Below are 27,443 nucleotides of genomic sequence, written 5' to 3'. Positions count from 1 at the left end.
GGTCCACTGTGATTCAACACTACAGCATCACGAGGATTTCAGATCTACCGCCCGCGATTCATGTGAATCGTAGAATGGACTGTGCGGAGTATGACGGGCGTGTTGGGCTGCAAGGCAATTCAGCACACGACACTGAAAGCTCCCAAGCTTGAGGCCCTCATGCTGTGATGCACGAAATCGTGCGCCAATCGGATACTCACTGCCACAGATCGATAATGCTACCGTTTATGCTGTGCGATGCCAATGACAGCTCGAGCCTCTACGATAGACTGAGTTGACCATCTGACAGCCTCTGTTACGGATTCAGGCTGTAAGAATGCACTTTTCGAGAAAACGATACAGCAAGTTGAATAGAAGTCTTATATCTACTACCTAATCGTGTCACTCGAGATAGTACTCGGAGAGGAATAGCGCCAGCGAGCATGTGCTCGATATGTGCCTGTGATTGGTTTACCTGCACTTTCGAGGTACTTGTTATTAGCTGTAGAATGCCATACAAGACAAGGTACCTGGCTGTCGGTCGCCGTTTGGGTTAGCGTCGAGATGTCCATGAACGTTGACCGAAGAGGAAGTGAAGCAAGCAACAGCTTTTCTTACTCTTTTATTCTTTACAATGCGAATTTGGAAGAAGGGCGCTTTTATTGAGTTACTTATATTTCGACGCTTTTCCTGCGGTGTTAAGTGAAGCCGTGGACCGTTGCGATCACAACATCAGAGCAACACACGACTTACCAAGAGTGTCTTATTAACGACAAAGACTATAACACGACATCTTCAAACTCACAAACTCAACTCACAAACTAGGAATCATTCATTACTAGGCTCACAGTCACAGACACGAGTTTGCTATATAAGTGCTGGAACTTATTGTCTGGATAAAGTCTCTATTTCCCATCTTTACATACCTTTGAACCAATCTATCGATACACCTTGGATCAACATATAATCGACATATATCTAAACCACAACTAAATATCTGTACTATTCAATATATCAGACATAGAGATGGCGTCTACACGCTCTCGGCCATCGCCAAGCTCATCGTCCCCCTACGACTTCGATTCCATTCCCGACGAGGAGTCATGGCAGTACATCGACTACACAGGAGCTAACTCTGGCCCATCTTCAATTGGATTTATATCAGATCCTGCTAGTGGAAGTTTGGGAAGCTTCACTATGGTTGGAAATGTCAATGGGACGACATCTCCCTTTATGCCAGCCAACACTCACACTTCCTACGCAACTACTCCGCCATATATCCCGGCGAACAACTCTTCACCATTCATGCTGGGAAACACACCTTCTCCGTCAGCTCCATCTCCTTTGATACTAGGCGACATGGATCAAACGGCATTTTTCACAAACAACCCCTCCTTCCAGGGTCCATCAGACAACACCAACTCAGACATGTTTGCAACCACAACAGATGGAGGATTTGGACAGACACAGGGGTTCTTGACACCCCAGCAATACCTTTTCTCGCAGCAGGATACAACTCAATTCCAACCACAGGACTTGAACGGTATGCCGGAGAAGCAGGGGATGGCCTCTCCTTCAGTGCAGGGTGCTGATACTGCCACAGACATGACACTCATGCAAAACTTTGGAACTGACATGTTCTCGATGGACGTCAACAGCCAAGTCCAAGTGCCTCAGCTGAATTTTAATATGCAGCCGCCGATGCAGTCAGATCCTAATGTTCCGCCATGGAACCAAACAAACATGCGGGGCAGCGAGAGTATCTTCATCATGGATGACTTCAATAACTCACCATCACCTGCGAGCAACTACTCGCAGACTTCGTTCCCTAGTTCAAACGCGAGCCCCAACGGGAGCAAGTCTCCATCATCGTTACCGATTCGCAAGGTCAAGGCTGGGAAAGTCGAGAAGACGAAGAAGAAGGCAACGACAGAACAGTCTGGCAAGTTTGTCATCGTGACTCCTAATTCCATCTCAGCTCACGCCGGCCGCCCTAATCCTTTCGAGTGCTTCGAGGCTATGAACCGAACAAGTCAGCGAGGACGCAAGGGACCTTTGGCGGATGCTACCAAAGAGAATGCCTTACAGGTTCGTAGACATGGTGCCTGTTTCTGTTGTCATAGTCGCAAGGTCAAATGTGATCTTGAACGGCCCTGCAAGAACTGTAAGAAGATAACGGTCCAGGTCCCCCAGGTTGTCTGTTGGCGATTCAACGACTTCCTGGGTATTCTGTTCCCCGAGTATGTCCGTGGACACCTGGCTAAAGACCAGATGACCAAGTTCTTCTCGGAAAACATTGCTGGCTTCCATGTTCAGGGGGTTGAGCAAGCCTGCTCCGTTGAACTCTTCTCAGGTCCGCTGTTCAGTACGGTTCTGCCAATACAGGCCAAGTTTTTCACACCAAAGACGGAAGAGGTCACGAGTCACTGGCAGCTTCAGAATGTGGGAGGGAACAGGGTTGAGCTGAAGAGCAACAGAGCAGCCAACATCGGCGTCGAGCTTGAAAACACTGCCGAGAGGGACACTCTGAGAAAACGAACCAAAAGGTACATCCAGGATCTTCTTGCCGAGCCGTACTTTGTCGATCAAGTCACGGACAACTTCCAAAGCACATGTTTGCCCCAAAAGGTGCTGCGGATTGTCAAGCAGTATGCAGACGAGACCGAGGTAAGTGAAACCTGACAAATCGCATCATTAGCCGAGCTGACAGTCATTGCTACAGTCACTCATGGTAAAGCGTGCCCTGTCCATTTATTGCATGCACTACATCATGACGAGGCAACTCTGCCTCACCCGACAGACCGCTGATGTCCTTCGATCGACCGGTCTGATTGACCAGGGCGACAACTATGTGACGCCCCGAGTCCTCGCACGACAGATCAAGTCAATCGTAGACGAGCTAATGCAGCGTGAAATGTCACAGCTGTTCGATCTCTTCACCAAGTCACTCAAACCAAAGTCTCGACGCGAGTGGGCGCCATGCACCGCCGCCTTTCTCGTCCTCTGCCTCTTTATGGAGGCGGTCGAGACGGCAGCTGACATTTTTGTCATCTCCCAGAACGAGATCAACATGAGAAAGAGCGCAAGACCCGAGTACGAGAGAAGCCTCGCGCTGAGCACCTGTGCCGAGGTTGAGAACATGCCCTTTAGACAGTTTGCCTACCAGTTCCACCAGATTTACCAGACACACAGTAAGGAGGCCAACATGAAGGGATTCAACCCTTTGCTCGACAATAGCTTTGCCGAACGGGGCGAGCTGGATGGACCGACCATCAAGTTCTCGGCCCAACTGAGAGAATTATTGTTTGGCGAAAGTTGTACGTACGACCCGACTGCTCACAAACGGGCTGTCATTGTATCCGTATTGTTCTGGAAGGATCACAAACGCTGACATGTGCTGTCTCACACTAACCAGGGCAGGAGTTGCAATTTCTAGCAGCAAACGACTGGCTCAACAACAACGCGAGCCATCCTTTTCCGATGGACCCTCAGACACTGTATACAGGACGCCTCGTGGCCAGGTTTCTTGTGTCATTCCAGGATGACAGAGCCATATTCGGAGACGCTGTTTAAGAACTATTTGTCCGAGACATCTGTCGAGAAAGGAGTGAAATGTATGTTTGTTTAACGGCTTTCTTGGATGACATGGCGTATGCGAGGTATGTCTTGGTATAACGGTCGGTGAATGGGCGAGAGTACCCTTTCACAGAGTGGGTTTCTGGGCCTCTTTTTTTGCATGATATATGATAGGGGAGGGAGTACGCAGGCAGCACATGAGGCTGAATGAAACAATGTATGCCACGTCTGAGGAATAGGGCGGTCTCATAGTTGGACCTTGACACTTGGCAAGCTTGCATATTCAAGGCCGATCGTATCATGAATATGACATGATTTTAGCTAGCAACACTTTTCAGCAGCGGGAAAGACATTGTGCAACGACGATGGTAACCATGCATGGGGTTCGGACTGGTCTTCACCAGACAGAAACAGGCCAGGCAAGACACAGTAGTAAAGTCATAGCTTCCCATTCGTCGTGAGCACGTCTCAGTGCAGCTACAATAGATTTATTCACTCATTTATTCACGTTTATAGTGATTGTAGATATGTTTGCCCGATTTTAGTCCTGATGCCACACTGCTCTATGGTATCAGGGTGGAGCGGGTCGGTTGTCTAGACCGTGGTTTTGATCTCCCACTCGAACGATTAAAAAAAATAGTTGACACACATGTGCATTGAGAGCGCAGAGTGTAGGCATTTCGTGGGTGCCGCTTGCAGCGGACTTTGTAGAGAACAGACAGAGAGTAGCTATAGTAGGTAGGGGTAAGTCGTAGAGAGAAACATGTCAAGAGTAGCAAGCAAAAACGACGGCTTGCTTGAACTGAGACAAAGCGTGCGACCTCAAGCCTCTGAAAGCTGTCAAACGCAGCAAGACATTATTTTATTCCTGACACAGAATGCGTCTCGTCATCATGGCGTTCAACAGCTTTCCAGGGATGGGGAGGACTGCATGTTTGTCAAAGTCCAAATTCTGAGCAAGACAGAGCACAACAGAGCAAAGCTGCATCGGCGTTGCCGTTGGAAGCGACGAAAGAGAAGACGAGACAAAGGATGACACCCCCGTGAATGGCAAAAGTTGCCTTTTCCTTTCGGAAGAGGCAGCAGCCGAGAGGGAAAGGGAAAGGAGGCGTTGTTGTGTGATTTGTTTGGTGTTTGGATTTGGAAAAAGAGCAGAAAATGTCAACAGGTAGAGTTTTTAAAGAGGTTGGTGGGAGGGAACACAGGACCCACTCGTCACGTGACACAACTGCCTCTAACAGAACCAGCTGTGGATGTCGTCGACTTTTTTTTCCTTTTCTCTTCTTCATACACTTTTTAGCACGATAAAATCAACCGGCCTCGATGTATTTCACTCGAAGTCGGTCATATTCAGTGCAAGACTGACAGGGTCATCTTCTGCTGTATCACTGCGTCGAGAGACATAATTGATTGTCTCGCCGACCCGGCAGGAGTTCCGATATGCCAATGCACAAACCAAATAGGTGTACATCCATCCATCTTTATACCTGAGCACTAGTTACATTGCACTCTAAGCTCACTAGGAACCGCAGTGTACGGTGACTACCTATGGTGTGTCCAGATCCTGCACAGTCAGGGGCTGGTTAACTAGAGCTATTTCTTAGTACCCTAGTAGCTTCCTGTGTTTCCAGTCCCTCGCTGCTTTTAGCACTGGCCGCTTGGTGCTGTGCTCAGATACATCTGGGTTTTGGTGACGAGGCGTCAAAACAAGAACAAAATAACCAGGTAACCTGCCGACTGGCTCACTGTAAGCATTGTTTACGAATTGTAAACAGGGCGGGAGCTCAACGGCTGTGCCTAGCCGTCAGTTGTGTATGGGCCTCCAAAGTCTCTTCACGCTGGCCCGGCTCACTGGGACCAGTAGATTTCATGAAGGCATAGGGTGCTTTACCTATGAATTCCACATGAAGTTCTTGCGTTACCGCCTGTACTCCGCTCACTATGCGCACCGTCTCTCATGAACTCGACAATCAACAATCGTTCCTTGACTCGGGATATGAGCGCATTTGTCACAACCCTGCATGACTTGAGCAACCATGTTATTTGAATCAGCGAGAGAGGGTCGAACTATGGTTGAACAAATGATTGATGATGACCCCGGCGTTAGCATGTCGTTCACACTCTACATGAGATTGAGTCGTTCAATTCAGGTCCGCCTCGGTGCCAGGCAGGACTGTGACCTCGAACACGAGAGTCATAGACTCGGGTGTCTCTCCTGGTCAATTGACTGGATATGAACCGTTCCACTGCAACAATAATAAGTTCAACTGTCCTACGCCGTACGTCAGCAAAAAACACAAGAGCCATATTAAGATGTTGAATTGCTTAGTTGGGGGTTTGTCCAACAGAGATGCTGCCATATCAGGCAATCGAACCATTGACGCACAGCACAGACTCGTTGCATTCATCTCTGATAACGTGAGGTATACGGTGGTCTGCGTTCGAGATGTTGCGTTTGGATGAGGCGCTGACGACGACTGAGCAACAACAGACGTATCCCTCCGGGTGTTCACACAGCTTGTGGCGTCACGCAGTGATCGAAAGGGATGTATCGAAGTAGCATTGTTCTTGCAAAGCTTGGGTATCTAGATTTTGACTATGAGGACCTTGTCTAACAATAGTCGGGTATAAGAATCGAGCCTCATCCTGTGCAGTGAACTATCCATCCATCAAAGCATCGACACAACTCAAGAACGCAAGCAACTCAGTCAAACTCACCTTGGTTTCTTGCTTTTGTATATTTTGAACAAGTCTCCGCTCAAAGTCAAAGCTCATACAAATCTCGAGTCGACAAGCAATCGTTGAAGTGATAATGGCTGCCACGAATAATCCCGGTGCTGATATCAACCTTTCCAAGGACGATCCCAAGCCCAAGCCCCCATGGCCCACGGACCCCAGTGAGTCAAGACCGCTTTAATCTTGTATCCTGAGCATGTTGTCACAGTTGTTCGTTACAGACTCGCAATGGTTATGTCGTTGGACATTTCCCATCGTGTCTAGGTATCGCTGTAGCAATATTGTTCTCGGTGCAGAACTCTCGTGTCTCCGACAGGACTTGGACTAACACAAGCCCACAGTACCGGGAAAGTAATTTCCGAATCCTTTGCCTTACATCGAGGGGCCTGCGTCGGTGTACAGTGCTGAGAAGCTGCGGTGAGGCACGGAGAAGGAGTGTACGCAAAGGAGAGAGAAACAAGGAGAACAGGAAGGCGTACACTAGCGGTAGCAATCTGGAAAACGGGCGGGTGGCCTGATTCGTTTCTTATTTCGAATTATATGCTTTAGAAATTAGACAAAAAAACCACGTTACAGTTACTATTAGGCCATGCTTCCTGTGTACGCCTACGCGGTGTGCCGTTGTAGGGCTTACAAAAAGCCATCAATATACCATGAGTAACCCGACTGTGTAGGCATAAAAGCGGGAAGAGAAAACAGATCGAGTCTGCCGATGTGAATAGAGCAAATGTGTCAATGCCGTGGTAGCGTTGAGGTAAGAAGTGATGCTCCGTGTGTTGGTTGATCGTGCGACAGCGGTAACATTGGCTGTAAGGTGAATCGGACGATTGAACAATTTCAGCTCAGAATGGTCCTTTACAAGAGAGTTTTGGGTGAATTGGAACCCTCTCCTAAAGAAGATCACTGAGAGAGGACGTTGGACAAAGACACTGTCCGGCAACTATAGACGTGTTCCTGAAGAGTGAGAAGCTTGACCTTGAGCTGGAAGAAACCGTACAAGACAAGCTTGCACTGGGGTTTATTTATTTGGTTGACACAGCACTATCTCGGAAAGTGCGACTGCATTCTTTTGTGTTATCTCGCACGCCCTGTCGTGACTCACGTAAAGAGCTATCGCTTAAGGTAGGTGCAACCGTATACTTGCCGGCTCTACGACCACCTTATTTGTAGTCCCTAGAGAATCGAGTTATCTATCATATCTCTTAGCCTCATATAAACACTCAGTTCATGGAGACCAACCAACCTCAAAGACACCTATCTATCCGTACTCCCGTTCTTATCGACCTGGCCGAATACCTACCTATTTAACCTACTCATACTCTTCGCCCGCCATTAATCATCTAAGCCGATATTCCTCTGCATCATTTGGCAAATGACAAGAAACCGCTTCTCCCACTCCTGGAACGCATCTCTAAACAGCAACCAGGGCCGAGTAAATCGTCACGGCCGCTAGCTGGATCGCCTGTCGTGTAGCCACTCCTGCGCAACTCCGGCGTTCTTGTCCAACTAAACATGCCCGACGATATCCGATCTTTAGAGTTGGCCAGGATGGAGATAATATTTGTTGCATTCGTGGTGTTTGTGCTCGTCTTACTTCTCGCCATCTTCATCCTATTAGGTGCCAGCTTTAGGACTCCACGAGAAGCTCAGGATACAGAGAACGGGCAACGTCAGACCCCTTGGACTGCATCGTACCCGACAGACCAAGGTGACGGAGCGTATTACGACAACGAAACTTCATTCATCAAGAGTGTACGAAGACGAAGCCATTCTTTGGCAGAGGAACTCCGACTAGAGCTGGTTAATCTCAGACGCAACCTGTCTTTGTTAACGATCCCATCCAGAAGCCGGACAGGATACGCAGACACAGATGACACACGAAGGCTAAGCATCGACCAGTTACTGAGTAGTTTCCCTTCGACCAGCTCGGAATTGGTTACAGATTATGAGAGCTGTTACGACTACTTGGAATCTCCAGTGTCCGCAACAGGTAGGGAAGAAGATGCCACTGGGACACAGAGAAGACTGGTTCAATCAACGGGAAATACAATGAGATATGACGGAGTCCAGCAGTGGGACGATCCCCTGCCGTGATTGGATTGACTGGCACAGTTGGAATGAAGACTGGTGGTAAAGATTAGGAATGGCAGATTGTTGTACATGATACCTCTATTGAATCTGGAAAAAAACGTCCTAGTTTGGCATTGGTTCTCCCTGGAGCCCACGGCAAAGCTCTTCGTGCCCTTTTTTAACACGCCGCCATGTTCTGGCGTGCTTGTTCTTGGTACAAATAAACGACTCGTCTCTTAGTTGACACCCACTCCGCAGTTCCCTTATGCGGTCTGCTTCTTCAAGTCCCTCGCAGCCTGCTTCAGGCTGAAGTTACACTCCTCGTAGGCACGGCCAGCACCGAAGCCAACGCCGACAAATGCGGGCCATGCTCTTCGCTTGAACAAGAGGACAGAGAAAACGACACCAAAACCGAGACCGAGGGATGACTTGACGAGAAGGTTGGAGAGGCAGCGGTCCCACTAGAAATAATTAGTTCCCAAGTCTCAAGAATAGCCTGTTGTATCATCCGGATTTTGGATTACCTTCTCATTGAGAAGAGACTCGCTGAGCGGCCTGGAAATGGCGCTGGGAGGAGGACGGGCAACGGTGGAATCGGACATTTTGGCCTGTGATCAAATCGTATTAGTTCCAATGGCTATATATTGACAGAAAGAATTGAATTGGCATACTTGAGTCGTGCAATCGGTCGTAACAAGCAAAGTCTGGAGCTACAGGGAGCTGTATATATGGGCGTGATGTCAAGCTTGAATATGGAACAAGTCGGGACGCAAGACCGGCTTGTGGGCGGTGAGAGCGGGGTGCCGGTAGAAGCTTAGCGCAGCGGCAGAATTTAGGAAATTTTGGCTGGACGCTGGAAAAGTCGCGGGGCGCATTCAAAGATTGAGGTTGGTTATAGCTTTCTTTTCTCAAGCAATTTTTTAATCATTCTTTCCTTTAAATAGCCACAATGGATGTAGATATGACGGATAGTCCGTCGCAAGGAACTACTTCCACTCTTGTAAGTTTTCACTATATTTCTCTCGCGCAGTTGTGAATATGCTTACACGTGTTGCAGGAAAAGATGGACCTGATCAAGACTGTGACAGGTCTTGACCAGAGCGGTCCTGGAGAAGACGGCAAGAATCTCGAAAAGTTGTGGAAACACTTGACTGTATCAGCAGATGCTCAATTCCATGCTGCCGAGGAAAGCAGTTTGCGATGGCTGCTTAAGTCTATGAACGGCTCATCAAAGGACGCCGAAACTTTGCGACGATGGCCTTTGACCTGGACTATCCTCGAATGCGTCTTCCAGCGCATTCCTTTCTTTTCGCTCGCCAAATCACTCGCCGACCGACGATTCATTGCTGTCTTGCAACAGGCATTGAAGGATGTTTCCCAACCTACTACAGAAACACTATCTACCCCTTCGAAGAGGAAGAGATCGACGACAAAAAGTTTTAGCCTGGATGCTCTACGAGATACCGAAGGATGCTTGATGGCTGGCGACGCCCTGTTTAGCGCCTTGAAGAGTCTGTTGGACCGACTCGAATTTACCGCGACGCAATCATCTCACGACAGGATCGGCGCCGAACACATTCGATCTCTTTTCTGTACTTCAGCCGCTGACGCTGCAGCTTTGACTTCCTTGTCATTGAAGCTGTGCGACATTGCGCTTGCCAACGGTGAAGAGCAGGAGGGTCGGGAATCATGGATCGAAACGATAACATCCATTTGGGATCTGCACCTACAAGGGAACGATGATACGTTGGAGGTTGCTGCGCACTTGTTTCCCCCATCTACGGCTATTCTCGACAAGTTGGAGGGAATCTCAGGAACACACAAGATCGTAGCAAGCGAGCACTTGAAAGCGAAATGGACAGCCGACCTCGAAAAGCTCATGCACCGAAATTTGATACTCCCCGCCCGAGCTGCCTTCATTAACCGACAAGACCTGGAACCCATCACAAGAGCACTTCACGCAGCCAGTAATAACCGTGACGTGGCAGCCCCTGCGCTATACTTTTTGGCCTCAGGTGTTACAGATTCGCTGAGTGAAGGAAAACTACGAAAAGGAAACATCGATTGGACGAAGCAGATCTTCAAGATCGTAGAAGGCTCACTAAGGGACCGCGAGGATCGAGATAAGCTTGTGCAGGTTGTGTTGGAGCGAGCGGCTGAGAAATCAATGTCAATTGACACGGATGACCTGCGCTCCGTTTGTCGAGAGTATGCGCTACAGGAACAAAGCACAAATTGGCGATTAATTGCGGTGATTGCTACTTGCGATCCCGATATATTCCTCCAGCGATCCGAGGAGGGCGCACGCTTATTGGAAACTGTCTGCGAACGAAGTACTTCCCAAGAACTCAGCCAGGATGATGTTGAATCAGTTTCAAAGATCATCAAGGCTATCGCTCAAGTATTCCGAACTGGACGAGTGTTTGGTGATTTCTTGAAGTTATGGTTTCAGCAGTTATGCAAGGTCGAGAAGCAGAAGAGCAAGGTCGCCTCGCCATGGCTTCAGGTTGGCCAAGTGCAGCAAGGCCATGACTCATTCGAGACCTTGATCGAAAAGGAGATGTCGCCACTGCAACTGCTTGAAGTGTTGCAATGGCTAGAAAACGAGAAGCTACACTCGAGGGCGCTTTGCCTCTTCCTGGACTCCATCGCCCAGGGCATTCGAAGCGAGGCTTATTTGGATGCTATGGGTAGCAAGCTCTTTGACTTGGTGAGCCAGGTGAAGAAGTCGTCGTCTGCTTTGACTGCCCTGAAGTGGGGAGTTGTGTCAAAGACTATCTCCTGGGTTACTCCTGAAGCGAGGACTGAGATTTGGACTGCAGTGCAAGGGCAGCTAACCAAGATATTGTCCGAGTCACCTGTTGAGTCTAGGGAGACATATGAGGCTTTCAAGTGCTGTTGCCAGGCTTGGGTTTCGATGAGCCCTGATGGCGCGCACATTGCCGAGGCTGCCGGCCTGGTTGATGCTTTTACCACCCGACTCTCATCAGAACTTCTTTCTTCCAAGTCCCTGAAGGGCAAGGATATGTCTCTGTTTTTGCAACAGGACCCTGCACCAGCCTTTCTTGATGAAGCAGCTGCAGAGCACTATCTAGCTTGGTTCTTGCGCGGTTGCAGTCGTCTAACTCGCTTCGTGTACGGCACAAAGGCCACTCTTCCTCAGGCCTTGGAGAAGGCGTTATCGCTCCCTAGTAGTGAGGCCACCCAGTTGAGAGACATTTGGGCCTGTCTGCTCGAAAATGAGAATAGCATGAACAGCGCTAAAGTTGCCGGCAACCTTATTGACCGCTTGATCAATTCGCTGGAAGAGGACGGAAAGGAGAAGCGCTGGCCTGCAGAAGGCAGTCAAACCTGGATCAAAAGCTTGAACAGTGCTCATACAGATGCCTTTAGTCGACCTCAACGAGAGCGCGTCATGACGCTTCTTCATGCACACCGATCAAAGACGACGAAACGTATCTCTATCGAGGGCTGGAGATATATACTTGCCTTGTCCACCAAGTTGATGGGTCGAGCAACATTCTACGAGGGCATGCAGTTCTCGCACTTGGCCGAAGTCGCTGATGCCATGTCGGATCTCTCAAGCTCAACGCCAACGCAAGACGGCACTTTGACTGATCTCATTGACTCATACTATGCCATGGCAGCAACTACTATTCAACAGATGGCAGAGCACGTGGAAGAACGTAGTGTCAAGTACTTGAGCGAAAGCCGCAGCTTTATCTCTGAATGCGAAGATGCTGGTGATTTGTCACCTTTCCGCCTGACGCTGCTGAAGGCACTTATCGACGAACTTTCCAAGTCACCCAACTGCTCCAGTCATCCTGAACTGAGCTCTCTTCCAGAAGTTGCCAAGAACGCACTTGGGAAGACCGTTATTGCCGCTACTGGATACTTTTTGACTGAGAAGAAGGCATTTGAGAGCCATAATGTCATTGCCGACCTCCGACTTTTCGCAGCAGTAGATGCAGCAGAGTCATTGGAAAGCCTCTCAGGAGCCGCAAAGCTGAAGCAATCTGACGTACGAAAGGCAGAGAAGAGAAGCCATGCGGCTATGGCATCGGGAGATCTAAGAGGATGGAAGATGGAAACGTTTCTCAGAACATTCTTCACGCCACTTCTAGAGGAACCCCGACCAACAACATTCTACAGCCTCAGCCAAGTCCCCCAGAAACTTCGCGAGCCATTTTTCAAGAGCAATGTTGTTTCTATCATAAAGCCAATGGATACCTCCGCCAAGATGGACTACTTGAAGGATCTAATTCAAGGTTTCGTCCAAGGCTCAAACACGGATGGTCAGGCGTCAGCTATCCATACCGTCGTGGACCAGCTTCTAGGTAAGCAAATCAATCGTTACAGAGTTGCGTTAACTAACACATCATAGAATCCTCTGATCTCCCGACCAAGGGTTCCGGCTTTGACCTAGCAACAGCTCATAGCGAGCTGACCGCGACGCTTTTGACATTAAAGGGACAGTCCGTATGCACCCGCGTCTGTCGAATTCTCCGGGCCATACTGGAAAAGAAACCCCAATCCATGACTCAATGGAACATTGAGCTTGTTCTCACCACTGTTTCCGGCCTGAGCCTGTCTACCAAGCTTGACGAGCAGTTGCCCAACGAAAGGGTGCCTTTTGCTTCACTATGCGGATTGGTAGAAATCATTATCAAGAAGCACCGCCTCAGGCTCGAAGGTCACCACCACCTTTTGTTGTCAACAATGCAGTCTCTCCTCCGTAATCTCGTCGTTAACCACAGCGCTACCGACACACTGGGGCAGACTTTACATGAGTCCAAGGCTCATCTTTACGCTCGTCTTATCACACTCATCTGTGAGCCGACAGCTGGTGCTGTGGCCCGATCACAGCACCAGAGTTCTCTGGACTCGGCCACAGATGCGGCAAAGCGTTCGGCTGGAAGGCATATGTATCTGATCATGATGCAGTATGTCAAGCTGCAGCTCGAGGCTGATGTGCCGCGCAGAGTGAACGAGGCCCTCGAGCCCGCTATGAATTCTATTTTCGATATTACACCTTCCGAGGTTCGAAAGATTCTGAACGATGCTATGGATAAGAGTGGACGTGCCATCCTGAAGGAGATGTACAAGAGATACACCAAGTTTGGTAAATGGAGCGGCGTATAGATGGAGATTATAGACGTTGATAGATACCACATAAAAAGTCACTGGAAAGGAATAGCAGGTTTGATTATCATTACATTGGGTATCTCCATACAATTTTGCAACTTGTAGAAAATGGCTGCACATCGTTAAGCGTCCCGAGCCTTCTTTTGCAGGCTAGGGTGACCATGTTTTTTGCCATGGCCCCTGATTTGTGAATCCAGAATGGGGCGAACAAAGATCCAGACGAATGTTGCAAGGAAAGCGCCCAGAATATCGAGGAAGCTGTTCTTCGGAGCGCCGCCAAAGGACGACCATTTCATAAGATGGCCAAGGAAGTTAACGGTGATGTTGTGCTGCCCAGCCTCAAGACCTTTGATTGATAGAGCAGCAACCTCGTCGGGTGTCTGCTTCGGGTCATCCTTCTCAATGGTCTTGGTGATTTCAGGCTTGTTTACGTTCTCGCGGATGTTGCCAGGCGATAGGATGGTGCCAGGCAAAAGTAGGTGGACTTGGACGTTCTGAGGGTAGAGGAGCACTTCTTGCTGGATGCACTCGGCCAGACCTCGCATAGCGTACTTGGAGGGGGTGTATGGTGTGTATCCGGGAGGAGAGTACGAGGCGCAGATGCTTCCAGTCATGATAAGGTGCTTGGCCTCCTGCTCAACAGGCTTGGAGACATCGAGCCATTCGCGCATGATGGCATGTGCCATCTCAGCAGTTCCCCAGTAGTTGACATCCATATGGTGTCGCATTGACTCCATCTCCATGTCGACAAACAATTCGGGGAAGGACAGTCCGGCGCAGGTCCAAACGATATCGGGGGCGTTTCCGTTGTTCCAGCTGATGACCTGTTCGAGGAGAGGTTTGGCGTAGGATTCGGCAGAGACGTCGGCGGCGATGTAGTAGAAGCGTTGTGTTTCGGGGTTCTTAGCTGCAGCCTGGGATTATCAAGTCAGCATGCCGTCTTGTGGAAGACGTGGTTAAAGACAACGGACCTTGACGGTGCTAAGAGCGGCCTCGAGTTTGGCTATGCTACGAGAGACGAGGACGATGTTTGCGCCCTTGGCCGAGAGTTGGGTGGCTGCGCTGAGACCCATGCCCTCGGAAGCGCCGGTGATGAGGACTGTCTGGAGGCATTGTTAGCTATGCTGTTGGGATCATGAGAGGTCTCATGAGGAGTGGACGAGAAGCTTACCTTGCCCTCTACGGGGAACTTGTTGCTGCCGAAGAAACCCATGATGAGCTGGCCAACGATGAGAGTTGCGATGGAAATTGCAACGTAAGCAGCAATTGCTTTCAGAGAGAAGTCCATTGCGGGAGTAGGGGGACTCAATATATATGCATTGGTGGAGGGGCAGAGCTAGGAGTTTTAAGATCTAATGTAGTCCAGCAATTTACAGTGCCCGTCCAGGTCCCCGGAGCTTACAAGGGTGGTTCCACAGTGCCAACAGCCTGACTTTTAGGGGTCCAGACTGGACTTCATTACCTGACAGGTACTTGACTTGATCCAAATTTATGTTTTCTTGTCTCGCTCTTCGGATTGAAGAAAGCGAGTAGATAATTCGGGCAATATTATGCAATAGATAATACGATGTATCGACTCATGTAACGGCAGTTGAATGAGATGGTGTGTTGTTGTCCTTGGCTTACTGACTTGTCCCGGTCAAGTGCTGACCTTGAGCGTGCAATGTTTTACAAGACTAGCTTCAATTATCAATGCCATTGGATATCTAAAGCTGTGAGAATTAAATCCAGGGGCCTTTACTCGTCAGATTCTTGTCAACGAATCCTGAAGGTGTTATATGCGATTGTGGTTACACTGTATTAGAAATGCATAGACACTGTATTGAATATGTGACTAGCGTTCAAGGTCATTCTCTCTTTCCTACGGACCTCATCTCAACTTACAAGAGATCGATATCTCGATTTTTCTATATTTCATTATCGCATTTGCATTCGCGCAATTGCCGTCATCTGAATTCCTCGAAGCCAAGGCGAACCTTCAGTCATGGTACCTGGGCTATGATAAAAAGTCTGCAACAACCACCACAATGTCCAACAAGGATGAGGACTCCAAGCTTACAGTACCCAAGTTCTCATCGTTCAAGTCCAAACCTGAGAAGTCCGAACTGAAGGCACCCAAATTCGCCTCTTTCAAACCCAAAGACAAAGAAAAGGCCACAACAGAAAGCTCCAGTCACAAAGAAACAGACCGAGAACGGGAACGAGAACGCGACTCACGAAGGAAAAGAAGCCATCATCAGTCAGACTCTTATCGCGATCATCATCACCACCATTCAAAGAGGCATCGCGCAGAATCTCATCACCGGCATCGGGAACGCTCACGACGCTCTAGTCACCCAGAGAAACCTGAACACCGTGCGCTTACTAAAATTTCACGCGACAGCAATGATGGTGCATCGCGTCTGTACATTATCGACACCAAGGGCGACCCACTAATCATTCGATATGGAAGTCTTGACCGTTCGCAGGTCCCCGCTTACTATCGTGATGGATATGGAAAGGTTCTCGGTACGCGAGGTCGTCTTGTGATTCATCGCGATGGACCAAGGGATCAATTCAGCCTACGGATGCCAGGCGAAGGCTCATATGCTTTCAAGGACAAGGACGGTCTACGCTCAAAAGTCTGGCGCGTAAGGTCAACCCCGTTGAGAGTACGACTACAAGATAGTTCTGCACGGGACGAAGACGACGACTTCTTAGCAGTGGGTTCGTCCAAAAAGCGCAAACAGGACGACGCCTCTGAATCTTCAGACGACAAACAGCCATCCTATCGCTCGATAGAGGGCAAAGCAAAGCCACGTCAATACGATGACAGCGACTTGGAGTCTGAAACCGACGCACCTGCGGAGCATGTTGATCTTGGCCAGAACAACCCCTTGAAATGGAAATCAATCCAGCTCTCAAGGCGGGTGAAGGATCAACCAGATGATATAGATTCATGGCTGGAGTTGGCGAACCACCAGGACGCCCTTCTGAGAGCTGGAGAAGACGTTGACCATAAGGCACTGGAGGCCGAGGTGCATAGTTTCGCTGAGATTAAACTTCATATGCTCGAATCGGCCTTGTCCAATGTTACGAATCCCCAAGATCGCATTAGAGTGTTGATTCCACTAATGCGTGAAGGAGTCAAGGTGTGGAACAGTAAAGCAACGACTAAGAAGTGGAATGACTTGCGTGAAGACGAAGACAGAAGCTTCACGCTCTGGAAGACACACCTCGATTTTGACATGTCAAACATTTCTGCCTTTCACTTTGATACCGTCAAACAAATGCACCTCGACCGACTACACCACGCCATATCCCGGTCGCAACCGAGCCAGGACTCTGAAGGTTATATGGAAGCGATCTACGTATTCCTTAGACTCACGAGACTCATGCATGACTGTGGGTACAAGGAGCTTGCTGTTGCAGCATGGCAAGCATTCATGGAACTCAACTTTTTCCGACCTTCTCAGTTGGAAGAACAAAGCGCGGCCCTTGAGTCTCTTCGTGACTTCTGGGAGAGTGAAGTTCCCAGAATAGGAGAGCCTGAGGCCCAGGGTTGGGCAAAGTTTGTGGAAGATGATGGGATGGGTGATGCCCCTGAGCCGCTACCAGATAATAAGCTACCCGAGGACCAGTCACGAGATGACTATAAACACTGGGCGAGTTTGGAAAGCTCTCAGGCTGAGAAAGCAAGAGTCCCAGCAAGAACTATGGATGAGGGGACAGAAGAAGATCCTTTTAGAGTTGTGATGTTCTCTGACATAGTGCCATTGCTCTTTATGGTCCCAAAACAGATTTTACCAGTTGTGCAGGAGCAGTTGCTAGACGCTTTCTTGATATTCTTTGGGGCTCCTCCTGTCTTTCGTTCCAATAGCTGGACAGAAGAGGCCTACCATGATCAATTCCTGGCTCGACCTACTTTGAAGCTGCAGTTTAGTGCCCCTACACCACCGTCAGGGGACGAAGATCCGACAGAAATACAGAGAAAGCTTCCTGCTTTTAACCAGAAGCCTCTCTGCGTCTCTGAATCGGCTGAAGTGCTCTTCTCGAAGCAAGACTGGTTTTCTTATTTGCCGTCGAAAAGCAAAGATAACGATGTTGAGCTCGGTCTCTTGGCTAACGCAACAAAGCACTTAGTCCATAATGCCAACTTGGAGTATTTAGCTGAGTACCATCTTGCTTTATGCGCAGTACAAGATCGTTCCGCTGTCAAAAAGGCAGCCAAAGCTTTGTTGAAACGGTATCCGACTAATCTTGGCCTATACAAGGTATATGCTCTTGCTGAGTATGCAAATGGTAACCGCGAAGTTGCTCAAAAGGTGGTTTCTTCAGCAACTGAGCTTGCGCCAGTAAGTACTCAGTCCTATGTTTTTTGTACTGGATGGTTACTAATTCTTCTTCAGAACTCTTCTGCAGCTGACTCCTTTAGTCTTTGGAGGACATGGACTTGGATGGAGCTTGAGGGGGGCAACCAAGACCTAGCTGTTCAAAGACTCTGCTCTGCTGTGGATGAAGTCCTACGAAAAACAGCCGGAACCGTCGATGTGTCTCCAACGCATATTCTCAAAGCCTACCAGATCTTCACTTCTACCATGAACGATCTGATCTCGGGAGCAAACATCGACCAGGCTGCAGTTCTTGCCGAGTGCTTAATCCTGCTGTCTTACTTGACCGCAGAGGGGTCTACAGAACCAATGTCAGCGTCTCAAGGAAGCATTTCGGCTGCCATGGACACAGTTAATAAGGTGTCACTCGAGTTGAAGTCTCGAAACTACCATACATCACAAGCTCACGAGCGTATACTACAGTTTGCGTCGATGTTACTGTACATGCACGCAACCCGAGGGTAAGATTCGTATCCTGGAATTGCCAAGACTCTACTAACTCATCCAGGCCCTTCCGCCGTGTGTATCTACTTGAGCAACTGAAACATTTTCTGTTGTACTTCCCCAGAAACACCATGTTCTTGTCTTTGTTCGAATGGGCCGACTCCAGCCTTCGTATTATTGACGAGACAAGAACACTTCTACACGAAACTGTACTTACCCCAGCCCAAGATTGCTTAAGCAGTCGCATATTTGCCATTCATCATGAGACTGAACGAGGAAATGTCAACACAACAAAAGCAGCTTTCGAGCATGCAGTGTCAAGCGATGCCTGCAAGTCAAATACAGCTTTGTGGATCAACTTCATCAAGTTCTGCAGCTCTCAGAGAGAATTACGACCGAAAGCCAAGGATATTCTGTTTAGGGCGTTGAGGCATTGTCCGTGGTCCAAGGATGTCATGATGGAGGCCTTCCTTACTCTGAACCGGGATATGGATTCTTCAGAGCTGAAGGGCATCTTTGACACTATGGCGTCCAAGGGATTGAGGTTACATGTTGATCTGGAGGAGTTTTTGGATGAAAGAAGAGTTGAAAGGAGGGCAGAGAAGAACAGAAGGTGATATGTTATACTTCAACTCAAAAAGGAGCACGTTGAATAGAATTGGGGTTTGACGCGGATCATGAAACTGAATAAGGTTTGCTTTTACGGGTGTCTAAAAATAGCACGCTTATACCATACATACGTACTGTTTACATATCTACAGCGACTGGGCTTGTGATGGCAGGTTTCTGCAGAGTAAATAAGTGTCTAGCTTCCTGCACCCATGGCCATTCATTGCGTTCAACCTGCTTAAGCGTGTCAGCCAAGCAATTGGCACACCTATTACAGGGCATGTCTCTGTAGAACCTCGTCATACCGAGCTTTCAGGCTTTGTTGTCAGTGGAGCCAGACCCAGGGGCTCGTTCCAGGGTCTTTTCAGCGGGTCTGGCGCTGAAGCTGTCGTGATGGGACGAGAGCTGAGCTTGAGCTTGAGCTTGGACCTGGGAGAGTGAGACGATGTGATTAAGATGAGAAGCGAAAAGGGATGTCGTTGTCAGTATTAATTTAGTGAATACAAGCAAGTGAGGCTGTCATGGCTAGGTAGGTGCCTACATATATAAGATATACTGGCAGTCAGCTCCTGTTTCTTGGTTCTTGCTCTGATTAGCAGCAGGTTCCCCCCCAGAGGCCCAGAACATGCAAGAGGGGCTCGCCAGGACAGGCACAGCCAAACCCAAGCAGCGAATAACCTCACGAATTCAACATCGCTTAGTCGCCCTCTCCTTTCTCCGCTCTCTCCGCTCCTTGACTTCTTCAAAAACCGAGAGGCGTCAAAAACACCACAAGAGCAATATCGATCAACAAATCATGGCCCAAGAACTCAAGGCTGGAGGCGGCGCCAGCGAAGTCACTCGCTCCATCCCCAAGCTCGACCCTGTCGTCACCGGTCATCTTGTCAAGCTGTTTGGATCTCTGACAGATCGAGCAGACAACACTTGGAGTAAAGAGAGAATCGCTTCCTTCATCAAAGATACGCAAAAGGATGGCCCTTCACCCGCTGTCGACGACCTTCTTGCCCGAGACTCGCTCGATCTGGATGGCTTCATAACCTGGATGACGTCGTCTCATGCAGCTGCTACAACCCCGCCCAAACCCCAGGATCTCACATATCCGCTTGCTTCTTACTTCATCAGCTCCAGCCATAACACGTACCTCACCGGGAACCAACTCTCGAGCGACAGCTCTACCAAGCCTTACACTGAGACCCTGCTGCGTGGTGGACGGTGCATCGAGATTGATGTCTGGGATGGGGATGAATCTGAGCCAGAGGGGACAAGCAGTCCCTCCAGCAGCGATGAGGAAAGAGGCGTCAAGAAAGTCGTCAGGAAGAAGAGGAGTACTTTTGGGAAGCTCAAGGATAAGCTCAAGAAGACGAGCATAACTGATAAGAAGGATTCGGCCTCTGCCTCCACTACCGACCCCGTAACCCGTGAGCCCGGGGCCGTAACCAACGCCGAACCCGAATCCACCGAGCCCGAAGTCGCTATAGTCGAACCCCGAGTCCTCCACGGATACACCCTCACCAAAGAGATCTCCTTCCGCGCTGTCTGTGAGGCTATCCGGGATAGCGCATTTGTCGTTAGCGATCTGCCTGTCATTGTCTCTCTGGAAGTTCACTGCAATGCGGAACAGCAGCTCGCCATGGTACGCATCATGAAGCAAGTATGGGAGGGTCTTCTTGTAGCTGAGCCCGAGAACGACCCAGAGAATCTTCCAAGCCCTGATGAATTGCGCCATAAGCTCATCGTCAAGGTCAAGTATGCGCCGCCTGACACAGATCCCACACAGGAGGAAAGTGAGGAAGACGATCGAGCGCCGCATCCAGGTGCTGAGTCGGGCGATCCTCCCAAGAAGAAGCCCTCCAAGGTCATTCAGGAACTCAGCAAAATGGGTTTCCATTGTCGAGGTGTATCATTCAAGAGCTTGTCGCAGCCCGAGGCCGGTATGCCTACGCACATCTTCTCCCTGTCGGAGAAGAAGGTCATTGATGTGCACGAGGAACAGGCAGATGCGCTGTTCAATCATAACCGACACTTCCTTATGAGAACCTATCCGTGGGGACTGCGGATAGGGTCTTCAAACCTGGACCCTTCTGTTTTCTGGAGAAAGGGCATCCAGGTTGTTGCTCTTAATTGGCAGAGATGGGATGAGGGTATGATGCTCAACGAGGGCATGTTTGCGGGTACAGGAGGATATGTCCTCAAGCCAACAGGTATACATCAGTTTTCTGCGCAAATGTTCCATATTCTAACTTGTTCCAGGCTACCGACCCAACCGCAATGACGAAGTAGTTTCCAACACTATCCCCCGTCAAACTCTCCATCTCACAATCACCGTCATCGCTGCACAAAACATTCCTCTTCCTCCCGGTGACAAGTCCGCCAGTGGTTTTGAGCCTTACGTTAAAGTCGAGCTTCACGTCGAGGGCCCCGATGAGTTCCACGGCGGTCCCATTCCCAACGATGGTCACGAGCGTGAGGGCGAGTACAAAGCTCGCACACGTACTCAAAAGGGTGACGTTGTTGATTTCGGCAGTGAGCCCCTCGAGTTTCCTCCCATACCACATGTTGTAGATGAGCTGTCTTGGGTTCGCTTTACTATACGTGACGATGAGATTGGACGAGATGATATGGCAGCATGGGCTTGTATGAGAGTTGATCGCCTGGGTCACGGGTATCGCTTTGTGCATCTTATGGATTGTGAGGGGCGTCTTACAGATGGAGCGATCTTGATCAAGGTTGATAAGAGGTTGGAATAGCTAATGTGATGAGGGGCGATGAGAAATTATTGTCTATTTGTTTCGCATATACACAATGAGAATGATCGTACATAGTAAGAATTAGTCAAATTGAGAGCACTCACTCATAAATGATTGATGAAATTCTAAATCAAAGAATACATTTCAGATTCATTCACATCAACACGATGAACTAATAACTTATACAGGCTCAATTCCCGGGACTCGTTTATCTTCAGACAAACATGTGAACAAAAGAAACTTCAATTCAAGAGCAAGGGATATCTCATCTCACTCAGTTATCTCAAAACTAATACGCTAGAGTCCAAACCCCCATATTGCAATTAGTACTCGTTATCGTTGTCACGGTTCTTGTGTCCCTTGACCTTCTCCTCAACCTTGTCCTTGACCTTGTCCAAGAAGCCACCTGACTTCTTGTTGTTGTCGTTGTCATCACCGTAGGTGTTGCTTGATCCGTAGGAATCATTGTTAGAGGAGCCGTATGTGTTTCCGGTTCCGTAAGAGTCGTTGTCCTTGCGGCCGGAACCGTAGGAGTCGTTGTTGCTTGAACCGAAGGTGTCGGTGTTGCTGGAGCCGTAGGTGTCATTATCCTTGCGGCTAGAGCCGTAAGAGTCATTGTTGTCATCGTCACGGCGGTTAGAGCCATAGCTGTTGTCGTTGTCGTTGTCACGAGAAGAGCCCTAGTGTAACTGTTAGCTGTGAACGGCTTGTTAGATAGAAAGGTCAACCTACGTAGCTATCGTTTCCGCCGCTGAGGCCAGAGCCATAGGTGTTGGAGCTGTCGTTGTCCTTGCGGCTGGATCCATAAGAGTTGTCGTTGCTGGAGCCAAAGGTGTCGCTGTCATTGCGGCTAGAGCCGTAGGAATCTTTGTTACTGGAGCCAAAGGTGTCCTTGTTGTCCCTGTCGGATGAGCCCTGGAAGTCATTAGTATAATTGAATAAAGATGAAGTTTTGTGGCTGACTTACGTAGCTGGTGTTTCCACCAACGCCAGTGTTGCTGGATCCGTACGAGCTCTCGTTGTTGTCGCGGCGAGAAGAGCCATAGGAGTTGTCGTTGTCGTTGTCGTTGTCACGACGGCTGGAACCCTGAGATACATTGTGAGCTCAAGATTAAGTGAGTTGGGCCCATAAATACATACGTAGCTGTCGTTGTTGTCACGGCCGCTTGAGCCGTAAGAGTCGTTGTTATCATTGTCTCGGCGGCTGGAGCCGTAAGAGTTGTCGTCGTTGTCGCGACGGTTGGAGCCCTGATGAGACGGTTAGCTTCATGACAAGCAGGACATGGAAGGATAAGAAACGTACGTAGCTGTCGCTTCCGTAGGAGTCAGACATGTTGATTATTGTGGATTGGGTTGTGGAAGAGTTGTTGAAGAGATAGTATGAGATGTATGGATGAGAATGGCATGAACAGAAGAGGGCATAGCTTCAGTTTAATATATGAGCCCAGCTCCCTCTCCCTCTCTCTAGCTCCAACTTCATCGTGTGGATCAAACTCCCTCCCCCTCATCATGAGAGGGAATGACGTGCCACTGTTCCATTGTGGCATGGACAATGTCTTGGATAGCTGAAGCTGCACATCCAAGGCACCTTAGCAGATGTTCTAGCTCAAAGAGGTCCACGCTTGGAAGTATCTGTACGTACCTCAAGTTGTGAGACCCTCTATGAACTCAAGCTTCTCTGGGAAGTTTTGAGACTTTGTCCCACAGAGAACGCGCGTTGACTGAGCTACATGCTGTTGTTGTCATGCCATGTAGATATCTTCATGGCTGTTCTAAGTTTAGACTTGGATACCAGAAGATGTTGATCAAATTCTTGGAGATCAATGTAACGTGGGTGGTTATACAGATACTTGGAACAAGCTTTCAGTGGATGTACATAGGTACCAGGAACGATACTTGGGTCCCTCGATGCCCCTCTATACATGTTCCAGCAACCCCTCTATCACTCGCGTTTGATGTTCTTTTAGATCAAAAACCTGTTGTTTGTGCATTTCTCAGTACATCAACCATGTGACATTTCCACGAATTAGCCTCCCCTGTAAGCAATGGAGCCAACCACGGCGTCTCAGTCTGTCTCGCTTCGTCCTGTATCGGCTTGGTGTCGTCATGTCGGCCAGTTGTGATGAGACTGGATAAGGATAGCTCAGGGTCTAAGTACGTACCCGAGTTGTCGAGCTACCTGAGCTATCCAGGCAACGCTAAACCAAACAAGCAATCAAAGGAACCCCGCGACCCAGCTCGACAGGGTCCAAAATCAGGTCCGAACCTGGGCGAGCTGACCTGGAGCTCCACGACTGTGGCTATGCCAGCTTCCAGCGGGAACGGTTCTGTCGATGGCAAGCTAACAAGACAAGCTATTGATGTCTGTCACTCATCAAATTGCGGTCTATCAATTCTTCGGAAGAAGAGTCCAGATCTCTCCGGATCAAGCCCGAAGAACACCGGGCACCATCAACTGCGCCCACAAGCTTTCAACAAGACATGCCGAAGCTCAAGTGGACACCCCCAAGGAAGAAGCGGCATTGGCGAGAGATCTGATTGTTCGAGTCGTATCTCCCTTTTGCCAAGCCGGGGTCTAAGTCAAGATCGTGCTCGGAATCGGGCCCTAGCAACCTTGTCTCAACTCCCCGCTCGACGTCAAGTTCCAGAACAGCTCATGTCCATGTTTTGGGTCTCATACATGGACAGTGACGATGACAACCCCGCTTCACCTGAAGACCCTTATCACCCTGGCGATTCACTGTCGCAATTCCTGGCTTCTGCAGACTGTTCCTTGATCTTGAAGAACCAATTCCCAGATTTCGATATATATTAAGATCGTGATAACTTATTAATATGCGGGTATAACTCTCAACTTCTATATTTGTCCCAGCGTAGATTTCTGGGAAAATGGGACATCGCCTGTCTCTGACCACCACACCATGCATTTCCAAGCTAAGTCAAGTTCTGGACCACTTCGTGCTTGATGTCTGCACGTGTGGCATTTACCAGTTCTCAGCAAACCACCATAGCACCATGGTTCGGCGTGTCCGGCTGTTTCCAACACAGAGACGCACAATTTCCAGTCGAATCTCGATCTCCTTCAAGCGCGCACAGCCTATTGAGGCTAGAGAAGCAAGTACAAGTGACACGGATGTAAAAGGCTCACGGCAACCAACCCAGCGTCCATTTGTCCGTCGCGGGGTCTTGACGATGCCCAGGTGACCAGTTAAACGAATTTGAGACCGCTTGGATCATCTCACAATATCCCCATTCCAAGACGCAATTGCATTCTCATAGATAACTGCCGTCTGGGTTACTTTGAACTTTGGAGCAACGTGAGACAAGTTTATTCTGCGTCCCGTAGCCATGGGGCGCCATGTCAAGTTCAGACTTCATCTGGGACAATGCAAGGCATTAATGGCGTGCCTATGTATGCTATCATCACAGTCGGCTAGTTCGTTCAGGCCCAGGAAGTGCACCACTCATCATGGGGGGTTCCGCGCTCGCACCGAGAATGAGTTCTCGGCCACCTCGGGTTCCCCACCAAGCTACTCCGGTGGCTGCTCGCTCCACGTCCAACTCTCCACTAACAAGAATCTCCAAGAACCGCTCCTTGACGGGTTCCCGTAGTGCAGGGTCCTTGATCTCATTCATGGCCTGAGCAGCAATTGTGAACCATTCTTCCAACAAAGGAAGTGGAATATGTGGAAGGGAGTCCACTAGAGCTAACGAGAGGGAACTTTGCTGAGAATAGCGTACTTCCTGTGTCTCTTCCATCGCTGCTTGCGACGCGATATCCGCAGTTGGTGGGAGAAGTTCTGTTGATGCCGTCGATATAGAAGCCCGGAGCATCTCCAACAAGGTCTCTGAAAGGAACGGCTCCAACTCTGCAATTGGGAATGGAGGCGACACGATCTGCATAACAGTCTTGAAAGCCACTCGAAATTGACGGGATGAAATGTGACGAGGGAACGCATTGAAGAGAAGAGCAATGTAAAATGGTGTAAGTTCGATGGTCAGAGGACTATGCTGAGGACAAGAAATGGTTGAGAGAATCGCGCTGTGTGCAGATTCGAAAATCTCGACCATGTTTTGTGTTGTCGGTCCTTCGTGGGAGATGTATGCAATCGCAGGCTTTATTATGAGGTTATCGCAGGCGTCAGTTGGTAGAGTGAGCGGTAAATGTTCAGAGAGGTTGAGATAGAACAAGTCTAGTGATCTCTGCAGATATGTAGTGGATGTTGATGCATCCTCTGATGGCCGGAACTCCTGAAGGAACATGTGGCAAGCAGGAGCGCTTCGAGAGATGGAGTCGATTGAGGTCAAGTATGTGAAATTATAAACTTGAAACGCGTTGTTACCGTTTCTTGAGGAAATGAAAAAGATGTTACGCAATATGCGAAGGGACTTCGCGGCAATGATGGGAGCGGCTATATCGTTGAGCATGCGCGGGTCAAGAAGGCTTCGTGAGACAATCGCTTGTAGGATAGCGACAGTCCCAAACATGAGCTTTCTGAGCAGGTTCCATAGGACTGGCCAGGTGCTTGTGAGGGTCTCCTGAGTGAGCACATTGCCCTCCAGTGCCGGGTCGATATCGCTCAGGCGGTTCAGTCGCCAGATATCGAGTACGTTGTTGCTAAAAGCGACAAGAGCATCCTGCGCAGCGATCACCGCCTGCGTATCTGTCGCTCGCTGAACAGCATAACTAGCAAGTTTCGCTAGCGGTCCCATGTTTGCCAACGTAGGCCGCTTGTCTAGTTCTTGGATGAATCGGAACGATGGTGTATTCGGTGACCAAGCAAGGAGACGTTCTGGGGATTCGATAGTTTCGGCGCTTATCGGCGTCAGGAATTGACCATGAGCGAGGCCCTCTTCGGCAGTAACTGTCCATACAATCAAAGGCAGCAGCGCGTTACAGTTGATGAGGCTCCTGTGGTATTCGGATAGTAATGGGAAGGCAAAGTTCAAGGCCATAACTATCGATGCGCCTGCGACAGGCCCATCCTCTTCGCGTGTCTCGAGTGCCATATTTGCCGCCATCACTACCGCCTCCTCAAGGGTATTCCTCATTCCACGCGACAAAGACTGGCGATTGCTGGATTCCATACCCATGAGAACACCAGTCAGAACCAAAAGGTGCTGCCATCGTTTCGATCGCTCGTCCGCCCCCTTGACAACAGCGCGCGCCCATTCTTCGCAATGGATACCACTACCCTCGTGGGGTTCTTTCCGATCGCGATTGGCGACCTCGTAGTTGTGAATGCGCGCGGCCGCAGTGTTGTATATGCTTATTACCCGAACAGAAGTTCGAATACCACCCGGTTGGAACCATACCGCTGGCGCCGTCAACAATTGCGACGTGAGAAGGCCGAGATTCAGAGGGTTGGTGAGTTCAGTGAGGAGGTGTGTCGTCGAGCCGATGATCTGTTCCGTCTTGGCAGCATCGTGGACGTCTTGGTAGAGCTGCAAGACTGTTCGGAGGAGTCTATCGGTAGACATATCGACGCATCCGGTTTGTTGTTTGGGCACAAGCTATCGTCGATATGGAGATTGAATGGATGGGTTTGGTGTGGTTTAAGTGAGGTTCGAATTGAAGATCCGAGGTCGCGGTTGCGCCTACGGGTCGGTTTCACGGGCTTTTGCCGAGGCCCTGCGAATGACGTTCCGGGGGACTTCTCCAGCTCTAACTCAGCTCCATCAGAGCATCCCTGACCCCTGTCGCTACTAATACAACCGCCCCATAATCATAATCAGTCCTCGCGACATCGCAATAGTTTCAACATCA

The 27,443-nt window shown here is 49.3% G+C and overlaps 10 protein-coding genes across 10 annotated transcripts; 6 read left to right on the top strand and 4 right to left on the bottom strand.

The window, feature by feature from the left end:
* Positions 1-1,005: 1,005 nt before the first annotated feature.
* On the top strand, positions 1,006-3,552 carry FPSE_01546 (uncharacterized protein; the record flags this gene model as incomplete). Its single annotated transcript, XM_009254666.1, has 3 exons — positions 1,006-2,646; positions 2,702-3,296; positions 3,395-3,552. 3 exons carry the CDS (start codon positions 1,006-1,008, stop codon positions 3,550-3,552), a joined length of 2,394 nt encoding a protein of 797 aa, XP_009252941.1.
* Positions 3,553-6,367: 2,815 nt separating this feature from the next.
* Positions 6,368-6,809, top strand: FPSE_01547 (uncharacterized protein; the record flags this gene model as incomplete). Its single annotated transcript, XM_009254667.1, has 2 exons — positions 6,368-6,452; positions 6,556-6,809. The coding sequence occupies 2 exons, from the start codon at positions 6,368-6,370 to the stop codon at positions 6,807-6,809; spliced, it is 339 nt and encodes a 112-aa protein (XP_009252942.1).
* Positions 6,810-7,803: 994 nt separating this feature from the next.
* On the top strand, positions 7,804-8,385 carry FPSE_01548 (uncharacterized protein; the record flags this gene model as incomplete). Its single annotated transcript, XM_009254668.1, has 1 exon — positions 7,804-8,385. The coding sequence occupies one exon, from the start codon at positions 7,804-7,806 to the stop codon at positions 8,383-8,385; it is 582 nt and encodes a 193-aa protein (XP_009252943.1).
* A 239-nt stretch (positions 8,386-8,624) lies between these two features.
* Positions 8,625-8,963, bottom strand: FPSE_01549 (uncharacterized protein; the record flags this gene model as incomplete). The annotated part of the gene is made up of 2 exons (XM_009254669.1): positions 8,625-8,822; positions 8,886-8,963. 2 exons carry the CDS (start codon positions 8,961-8,963, stop codon positions 8,625-8,627), a joined length of 276 nt encoding a protein of 91 aa, XP_009252944.1.
* A 347-nt stretch (positions 8,964-9,310) lies between these two features.
* Positions 9,311-13,503, top strand: FPSE_01550 (uncharacterized protein; the record flags this gene model as incomplete). Its single annotated transcript, XM_009254670.1, has 3 exons — positions 9,311-9,361; positions 9,419-12,698; positions 12,746-13,503. The coding sequence occupies 3 exons, from the start codon at positions 9,311-9,313 to the stop codon at positions 13,501-13,503; spliced, it is 4,089 nt and encodes a 1,362-aa protein (XP_009252945.1).
* A 125-nt stretch (positions 13,504-13,628) lies between these two features.
* On the bottom strand, positions 13,629-14,794 carry FPSE_01551 (uncharacterized protein; the record flags this gene model as incomplete). Its single annotated transcript, XM_009254671.1, has 3 exons — positions 13,629-14,420; positions 14,478-14,609; positions 14,678-14,794. The coding sequence occupies 3 exons, from the start codon at positions 14,792-14,794 to the stop codon at positions 13,629-13,631; spliced, it is 1,041 nt and encodes a 346-aa protein (XP_009252946.1).
* Positions 14,795-15,533: 739 nt separating this feature from the next.
* Positions 15,534-18,937, top strand: FPSE_01552 (uncharacterized protein; the record flags this gene model as incomplete). Its single annotated transcript, XM_009254672.1, has 3 exons — positions 15,534-17,840; positions 17,895-18,337; positions 18,385-18,937. The coding sequence occupies 3 exons, from the start codon at positions 15,534-15,536 to the stop codon at positions 18,935-18,937; spliced, it is 3,303 nt and encodes a 1,100-aa protein (XP_009252947.1).
* Positions 18,938-19,725: 788 nt separating this feature from the next.
* On the top strand, positions 19,726-21,676 carry FPSE_01553 (uncharacterized protein; the record flags this gene model as incomplete). The annotated part of the gene is made up of 2 exons (XM_009254673.1): positions 19,726-21,130; positions 21,180-21,676. The coding sequence occupies 2 exons, from the start codon at positions 19,726-19,728 to the stop codon at positions 21,674-21,676; spliced, it is 1,902 nt and encodes a 633-aa protein (XP_009252948.1).
* Positions 21,677-21,999: 323 nt separating this feature from the next.
* On the bottom strand, positions 22,000-23,009 carry FPSE_01554 (uncharacterized protein; the record flags this gene model as incomplete). Its single annotated transcript, XM_009254674.1, has 5 exons — positions 22,000-22,356; positions 22,409-22,591; positions 22,644-22,763; positions 22,817-22,924; positions 22,980-23,009. 5 exons carry the CDS (start codon positions 23,007-23,009, stop codon positions 22,000-22,002), a joined length of 798 nt encoding a protein of 265 aa, XP_009252949.1.
* Positions 23,010-25,099: 2,090 nt separating this feature from the next.
* FPSE_01555 (uncharacterized protein) lies at positions 25,100-27,157 on the bottom strand (the record flags this gene model as incomplete). Its single annotated transcript, XM_009254675.1, has 1 exon — positions 25,100-27,157. The coding sequence occupies one exon, from the start codon at positions 27,155-27,157 to the stop codon at positions 25,100-25,102; it is 2,058 nt and encodes a 685-aa protein (XP_009252950.1).
* Between the last annotated feature and the right edge of the window lie 286 nt (positions 27,158-27,443).

The sequence above is a fragment of the Fusarium pseudograminearum genome, chromosome 4, assembly GCF_000303195.2.
Source record: "Fusarium pseudograminearum CS3096 chromosome 4, whole genome shotgun sequence".
Taxonomy (NCBI): domain Eukaryota; kingdom Fungi; phylum Ascomycota; class Sordariomycetes; order Hypocreales; family Nectriaceae; genus Fusarium; species Fusarium pseudograminearum.
Note: the sequence above shows the minus strand (reverse complement) of the source record. Positions and strands in the feature narration are given on the sequence as shown.